This window comes from Carex rostrata, chromosome 4, assembly GCF_964058835.1.
Source record: "Carex rostrata chromosome 4, lpCarRost1.2, whole genome shotgun sequence".
In the NCBI taxonomy this organism is placed as follows: domain Eukaryota; kingdom Viridiplantae; phylum Streptophyta; class Magnoliopsida; order Poales; family Cyperaceae; genus Carex; species Carex rostrata.
In genome coordinates, this window is record NC_135921.1 from 14,162,694 (window position 1) to 14,171,479 (window position 8,786).

The 8,786-nt window shown below is 36.0% G+C and overlaps 2 protein-coding genes across 2 annotated transcripts; one reads left to right on the forward strand and one right to left on the reverse strand.

Annotated features, from left to right (window-relative positions):
* The first annotated feature begins 942 nt into the window (after positions 1–942).
* Positions 943–1,975, forward strand: LOC144553537 (uncharacterized). The gene has a single exon (XM_078301747.1). It carries the CDS (start codon positions 947–949, stop codon positions 1,760–1,762), a length of 816 nt encoding a protein of 271 aa, XP_078157873.1. The 5' UTR covers positions 943–946; the 3' UTR covers positions 1,763–1,975.
* Positions 1,976–3,129: 1,154 nt separating this feature from the next.
* Positions 3,130–8,085, reverse strand: LOC144553536 (serine/threonine-protein kinase PBL34-like). Its single transcript, XM_078301746.1, has 7 exons — positions 7,616–8,085; positions 6,760–7,079; positions 6,252–6,387; positions 5,356–5,489; positions 4,202–4,325; positions 3,733–4,083; positions 3,130–3,415 (listed from the first exon to the last, which is right to left on the reverse strand). Exons 1-7 carry the CDS (start codon positions 7,740–7,742, stop codon positions 3,399–3,401), a joined length of 1,209 nt encoding a protein of 402 aa, XP_078157872.1. The 5' UTR covers positions 7,743–8,085; the 3' UTR covers positions 3,130–3,398.
* Between the last annotated feature and the right edge of the window lie 701 nt (positions 8,086–8,786).

An 8,786-nucleotide genomic window follows, 5' to 3' on the forward strand; every position in this document is an offset into this window, starting at 1 on the left:
AGTAGAAGCAAAAATTAAAGATGGAGATGTTTGGACCTTCTCTCTAACTTCCCCACTGGCTTTTATTTATTTATTTTCTCCTCCCTTCTAGCGTTTCATGCATATTTTATACATGTTTGAATTTTTGTAGCTTGTATAGGAACTAAAAGACACACATCCTGTAAAGGAGGAATGACAAATTAAATTCAGGTTCATTTGTAAAGACTAAACAAGTTAAAAATTTGTTAATTTTGCATCAAGTTGCTCAAACGTTGTTGCCAATTTGCATGCCACCAAACACTTTCATGGTCGTTTGTCATGATTATTTTTTTCTTTTCTTTTCTTTTCTTTTTTTTGAGAGAGAATGATAGAGATTTTGCCTTTCATCTTTCATAATTTACTGTTCATAGAAAAAATTATGTGAATTTCAAATCCATAATCTCGTATAGATATAGTATGTTATCTTTTATACGATTATGCATGGTTCGCTCCTAGTGAGTCTAGTGTAGAAAGGCAAAGGCCCCGGTGTCGTTCCCTCCTTTAACCTTCCATGCATTGCATGTTTGATATTTCCACCTCCAGCCAAAACATTGCCCAGGCTCGTGACTACTGACTACCATAGAATTCGTGTCCGTTAGATACTGTGAGTCTGTGATAATATACAGAAACCCAGGCACTGTCGCACCACCTACGTGGCTCTAATTCTCCAGTCACTGACAAATATATGCGCATGTTATTAATTTGTTTTCTACTTTAGCTGTCCCAACTCCATCCTGAATTAATGTTATGTCACTACGTACGCTTCTGTAAGCTGGTAAAATTAAGTACATTAATTAATTGCACAGAATAAAAACATATATACTCAGCTTAATTAATTAATTAAGAGCCACTATAAAAGACCCTATCATATACCACAATTTTTCAAGCCTATCTAGCTTTCGACCTTGCATGGTCCTGCAGGTTAGTCATGGCAGCTCTTCCCTTCTCTCTTCCTTCACTCTGTTTTCTCCTCATCCTCTCCATCTCATATTTCTCTCAAGCATGCTACAACCACCGTTGTGGCCCGCCGTGCCCATCTCCTCCCAAAGGCCCAAAGCATCCCCCAAGGCCAAGGCATCACCCTCCTAAGGTCAAGCCACCTTTCCATCACCCTCCAAGGACCCCTCCTGTGTCCCCATGGCCCCCTTTACCACCACCTGTGGGTTACCCTCCGATACGACCACCTCCTCCTATTGTCCAGCCTCCGGTACGACCACCTCCTGTAGTTGGACCTCCTACTAAGCCACCAAAACACCACCCTCCTAAATGCCCATGCCCACCACCCCCATATACACCCGGTCCACCTACACCACCGACACCGACACCGACTCCAACACCTAGACCGCCATCGCCGCCAAGTCCATATCCACCACCTACACCATCGCCGCCAAGTCCATATCCACCACCTACACCTACACCTACACCTACACCTACACCTACACCTACACCAGCGCCACCAACTCCTGCTCCAGCAGGACAATATTGTCCAATAGACGCTTTAAAAATTAATGCATGTGTCGACCTTCTCGGAGGGTTGATACACATTGGAATCAGCCGAGAGGCGAAGGCTAAGTGTTGTCCACTATTGCAAGGAATAGCTGATCTTGATGCAGCTCTGTGTCTCTGTACCACTATAAGAGCTAGGTTGCTTAATATACCCCTTGTGCTGCCTATAGCATTGGAGTTGCTCATAGGTTGCGGCAAGCATCCGCCGCCTGGCTTCCGTTGTCCTCCTCAGTATTAATGTAACGTTAATAAATCATAATGTATTGTTTTCTAATATTTCTTTGTTGAGGTTGTGTCTTCACTCTTCAGTGAATAATAAATGGCTTTAGGAAGGTTTAGGAAGGGTTATCATGTGTTTGTCTATATATATAAGTTGTGTGAGGAATACTACAATGTGCATGGGACTTCAAAAAAAAAAAAATCTGTTTAGCGTACTTCCAATTAATGTATCAATTCCATGTTAATTATGTGTTTAATTCCCCCCAAAAAAAAAAAAAAAAATCAGTGTTGGGAGTATAGCAATATTGTAATAATTTCACTGTACCTTTGATCCCAGTCCAAAATCTGAAAAATTAGTCTTATATATATTTGTGTTATATATCTAACTATCAGTGATAGACATAATAAAACATAACGCGTTTTTACAATTAGAACACGTAATCCAAAATCCGTAAATCCAAAACAAAATAGCAAAGGAATTTAAATTTTACAGTTCTAAATTGAAGACATCTTTAGGCGGAAGAATTAGTACTGATCTTCAACGGTTTTTCTCAGATCTAATGATGAAGACCTTCAGCGTTTTCTTTACTTCTCTCTTTCAAAATAAAATTGGACGAAATTTTTTCAGAAGGAGATCCCTCAAAAACAGTAGTCTTAAAATGTTTCCAAATAATCAGTGGGTAAGAAAAACGTTTCTAGAATTGGATCCGTCCAAATAGAGAAGAGGTCTTTTTATATTATCTGAGGCAACATTTGGGGCCAGTACATTTATTAATAGTAATTCGAATTTTTCCATCAAAAATTCAGATACATTTTCATTAATTTCTTTAAATGAAATTGGTGTACAGTAATACCATAGGCCACACAATAAAATAAAACTAACAATCAGTCCTTGGCTTCAGAGCAAACTAGTGCTATTTTTTGTTTGGGTTTCAGAGCATAATTTAGTGCATCTACAGTGTGTTAGAATTTGATTTTCCTTTTGTATGATTATCTATAGTTTATGAACTATGACCATTTTAATAGTTTTTATATTGGTACATCGATCGGTATGATAAATTAGTATCAAAGTTAATGTATGATATTGCAGAGTATTTTGTTAAATTATCAATGAAGCATAACAAACGAGGCGTGCTTTATATTATGTTGGGCCGAGTTGCTTTTGTTTTGTAAGTCTGATTGTGTGGTTCATGGACAGGTATATATGGTGGGTCACCAGCTATATTTTAGTACCTTGGTACAACATAATATTAGCATAAAAAATATTTTGTGTAATTTTTTACTACTATTCTAAGATTTGTGATCTAATATAATAAATTAATTTATAAACATCATCGCTCGCTATAGACCGCTAATCGCTTATGTTGTCATTTACAAAAAAAAAAAAAAGGGGAAAAGAAATTGCATTCTGACTTCAGAGAAAATTGTCAACAGTAACAATGAAGATGAGAATTTACAAATGGTACCAGAAATCACACTGGACTACACGGGATCACCACTAGTGGAGGCCAAAGAAGCTTATACACTCAGTAATTTATCATATGTAGATATTTAAAATCAAATATCTTCATTGTAAGATCTATGAGAAGTACAATCATTTTACAAGCTTAATAATGTCAAAATTTTGACACGTGTTTAATAAAAAAAGGGAACCATCAGCGCCTGTTTTTTCCTGTAGAAAAAAAAAAGTATCAGAAAGGTATCCTCAATAACTGGAGAAGTACTGATGATAATAACAGGCGATGAGCTCAGCCTATTTTCAGGAAATTGGAAAAGTTAACAAATGAAATCCAAAACCAAGAAGAACAAAAACCCAAATATAAGAAACAATATAAATAAATAAATTTCATTGCACTAGTTTGCACTAAAAATAAACGCAACCCACACGAGTTGATCCCCGTAAGCATACTGTCATGACTGGTATATACTTGAATATCTGTTTACACAATTAAAGCAACTAAAAGTTACTGAGAGTGAAATAAACCTAACCTTTCTGAGCAGATCGAGGCCGAAATGACAGAACTGCCAAGTCCTTAAGATCTGGCAATGGTGTTAGCAATTTAACGACCTCATCCATTGAAGGACGGGCTTTTTGGTCTCGGCTAAGGCAGCAATGTGCAATTTGAGCAACTTTTTGTACGCTTCTGATAGAATAGTTAAGATCCAGTCGGGGATCTACAAGCTGGAAGAGCCTTCGGCTGTCACCCAGATATGGCCGGGCCCATGTGACAAGGTTTTGTTCTCCACTTGGCCGTTTTTTGTCCACTGACCTTCTGCCAGTCAGAATTTCCAGTAACACAACACCAAAGCTGTACACATCACTTTTGGATGTCAAGTGACCTGTGAATAGTTGGGTTTACTGCTTCAATTTATGAGATAGCATTGGCATTCACCAAATAGATTGTTATTTCTTTTCATTTCTAGTAGATTTTGCTGAAAGAACAATATTGGTCCTAACCTGTCATTACGTACTCAGGTGCGGCATAGCCATAGGTACCAACAACACGAGTTGAAACATGTGTATTATCTCCCTGTGGACCAGCTTTAGCAAGCCCAAAATCAGAAAGCTTTGCATTATACTCCTGCCAAAATATGCATTGTGAATTTACATACGAAGCACTCACAAAAAGATTAAAGCCTCTATCCAACCATTTGGACACAAAAGGGGGGCAGAATTGTCAAGAAACCAGAAAATCATTTGAAAACATATATGGAAGGAACTAACAGTTGCTATAAGATCAAAAGTTACACAACTAGATCCAATAAGGGCTCCTGGCCCATGTCATTTAAAACTGGATAGAATTAATGTTGTTATAATTACTCGCGTGCTTATGGCTCCAGAGAAGAGGGAGATCTCTATATTGTATTGCAGCATTTTAAAAATAAATAAGGATGAATAATTCCAACATGCTGGTTTCAATGCATTGTTGCACTAAATAATAGGGATGCAAACAGGATTGGATATTATCCATCCGGATCTGTATTCGAATTTTTGTAGATTCATATACGGATAGTTTGCGGATACAAATATGAATATGATTTATGCATATATATAAAGTTTTATCCGTATCCGTTAATTTTTCAGATATCCATGTGTTTTAATTTTTTGGATGTCCGTTTATTTGAGAATCATGTATGTTTAGAGAGAAGAATGTTGTTTTGTTGTTATCTTTTGACTAAAAATATGGTTATAATGGTGAATAATTTTTGTTAACGACATGTATAGTTTGTAATGACATAATATGTTTAACATGAGAAAAATTATTTTGTTGCCATAATGATCAAATATTCAAACTATATCTGTATTTTATGTTAGTTTTATTTTCTAATGCGAAAAAAAAATTGTTGAATAGTATGGCAATTTTGTTACAATATCTGAATTAGGGATCCAAATGATATCCGTATTCTTATTTGTATCCATTTAATATCCAATTCGTATTCATATCTGTTTAATATATGATCCGTATCCGAAAAATTAAAAAAAGTATGAATATGGTTTTACCCATATCCGATCCATATTCGACAGCTTCCACCCTTAATAAATAATCTCATAGGTACTACATGCTGATTTCAGATACCATGGCTCATTATATTAGAAATGGAACCGCTTACCACATCAAGAAGAACATTTGATGTTTTGAAGTCTCTATAGATAACTGGCTCAGAGCCACTGTGAAGGAATGCCAGTCCCTTGGCAGCACCGAGCGCTATCTTCATTCTGCTTGACCAAGGCAGGGGAAATGCCCCTTCATGAAGTCAACCAAACTAGGTAAGATTATAACATTCAGAATATATCAATCAACTATAGAAGAGATGTGCAGTTCAATGGAAAATCCAAAGCTGAGGGGACATCATCAATAATTAAATTAATCCCTTGTCATCCTCAAGAGTGGTACGAATCAAACACAACATTTATTTAGGAGTTTTCTGAGGCTATAAGGTAGATTGAAGCTCTTTAGGAATTAAATGGTTGTAACAGCAACCAATGTAGTGGTGGAGTCATTATTGTTTTATATAAACAAACATGAGTGAGGCTATGGTAATGGTACTATGCATAGCACATATTGGTTCGTACTATCGATCAATATCTTCATTTTCGAAGTCCAAACAGTTGATCTAAACCATTCAACATGACTTCCATATGAAAATGTGCATGAAGACTAAATTTTTACATTTTTTAGAATTTTTTTAACTATTTTTTTAGATAGGTAGAAGATCATTACTTTTGAATGTAAAATTTGATCTACAAGTACATTTTCATATGGAGATCATGTTGAACGGTTCAGATTGCTATTTGGACTTTTAAAATGAAGATATCGATCCATAGTACAGACCAATATACGCTATGCATAGTACATAACCTCACCCAACAAACATATTGGTAGTGTATTGCATATATTGCATATTTGCATAGGTAGAAAAAAAAATTCTAAAATAAGGATTTCTAGGAGTGTCACTGAGGACTTGGAAGCAGTTTCTTAAATTTTTATCATATGAAAATCACATACTTCGGAAAAGATGGTTTTCAAGGCTCCCTCGTGCCATAAATTCATAAACTAGAAGTCTTTCATCATTTTCAATGCAGTATCCTATGAGCTTAACAAGATTAGGGTGGTGCAATTGTCCAAGAAAATTGACTTCAGCCTGCATAAAAAAAATTCAAAATTGGTCATAGGAACATTTTTCTCTAGCAAATATTAGCTTTTGTTCAAGAAAACTTACAAGTTTGGTATTTAAGTTTCAATTAAAAATGGTTTTGGAGCTTAAGGTACTTTGATGGTTCTGATTCTGAACCTTTTAGAAAGGTAAATTTCAAAGTCCTAAGTGTATCTGTGGGAGATTCAGGTTTTCATAGAAATTTATGGTAAGTTGAGAATTCAGTTCAACCATTGAACTAAAAAAGTGGGATTTGTACCGGTCTAAACAAATAAAATATGCATAGGAAAACTTTTTTTTTTTTTTTTTAACAGAGCAACTGAACCATGAGATTGAATTATCGAAATCAAATGTGCTTACAACCCACTCCCTGTGACCCTGAAGGGCATCTGGCTTGAGGCCTTTTACAGCAACTGTAATACCAGTTCCTGGTTTTGCGGGAGAGGTGCTGTTTTCTTCTATCCATCCTTTAAATACGTATCCAAATCCACCTTCTCCAAGAATACTGTCAGGTCTGAAGTTGCCGGTGGCTGACTTCAGCTCCTGAAAAGTGAATTTGAGGAGCTTGTGATGTGATTTTTTTTCACTTTCTGAATCAGGGGCATTTTCAGAATCAGAATTTGTGTCAAGACGACAAGCAAGTTCTCGGTTGCTGGCATTTAGGTATCTCATTTCTGTAGCTGTACCCAGAAAGGAAAAAAAAACAAACTAATTCAGGTAATGCAGTATTATAAAAAAGTGCATTATTTTGAACGGCAGGATCCTGTTTCTCGGGTCCATTTTGTCAGAACTTAATACGCATGGATTTGATAGTTGGAATCCATGCCACAAACAGATAATAAACAGTTCATGATTTTTTTATCTGGATTAAAAGACAGGTGGTAAGAAAAGAAATACATAAAATAAAATGAAAACATCCATAACTGCAAAATGGACTAACAATTTAATGCTATCAAATTGATTATTAATTTACCACCAAAATACATTACAGTTTGTATTTCTTAGTAGTAAACAAATACCATCATTTTAAATGGAACACAATCATTTGTCGTTAAAAGGAAATCCTTTTCACCTGGAACAGGGAACAAATTTCATACAAAGAGCTGATTCTCTCACCAGTCAAGCAGTTAAACTTAAACAGAAGAAAGGCAATTAAAAAAGAAGAAGAAGAAGAAGAAGAATAATAATAGAGAAATAGTAAAAGAAATTGAGGGACCTGCATCATAGACGAGACTGGCCTTGGGAAGTGTGTTGGCCGATTCTCTAGAAGCAACAGTAGTAGACCTACAAGCACCTCTGACCCCACGCGCCACCGCAGACCAGCACCCGCAACCCTTCTCCATGTAAAACTAGTCGCTACGCCTACGCCTACGCCTACTAGAGAGCAAGTAGCAGGAGCATCGATCACTGGTAGATGAAAAGGAGAGGCAAAGGAAGAAGAGAATATTTTGAACAGGTAAAGGTAGAAGAGTAGTAGAAGAGAAGGCAAGAGTGTGAGTGGAAAGATAGGGATAGAGATGGAGAGAGAGAGAAGCTGAGGGTCGTCACTGCCATCATCGCGGTATATGCGCGAAAAGAAGCTTTTTGATTGTGTTGCTTTTGCTTTTTAGGCTCATCTCTTTTGGGAGGCAAATTGGGTGTGGCCAACCAGCCACCATTAGTTCTTGTTTCACACAATCATGGGTGCGTGAGACTGTCAAAGTGCCAGAACGAATTATCATCCTCTGAGATACCTCATATTTTGCGTGACTTTTTGGAAAATCTCAACCGTTTTAATACGTTCTGCGCGAATCTCAAAGCTCAATAATACTGGCCCCCACGTCATCCCCTAATAGGAACCGGACACGTCTGTCACGCAAAATATGAGATATCTCAGAGGATATGCACTCTGCCAGAACTGGAGCCCTTCACTTGGCGCTTTGCAAATTGCATTGTGGTGGTAATAAAAACAAAAAATTATATATAGAGCTAAAACTTAGGTGTACGTTTGGATCGAGCAACGATTAGTGTAAGAATAGCGATTTTTGGGTTAGTGGTTGAGAATAGTACTAATTCGAATGGTTTGAGAATAGCACTAACTTTGGACTATTCGGGTTAGTAAAAATGTCGTTTGGATTGTATGTTTGAAATAGCGATGGAGAGAATAAATAAAATAGTGATTAATCTAATCTAATATTTAAACTAATATTATATTACATTTAATATCTAAACTAATATTTTATTTCATTTAATATTTAGACTAATATTATATTACATTTAAACTAATATTTTTTAATACTAATCGAATATTTTATTTAATACTAATCTATTTAAATATTATATTATATTTATTTATTGCTAATTTAATATTTTATTTAATACTAATCTAATATTTGAACTAATATTAC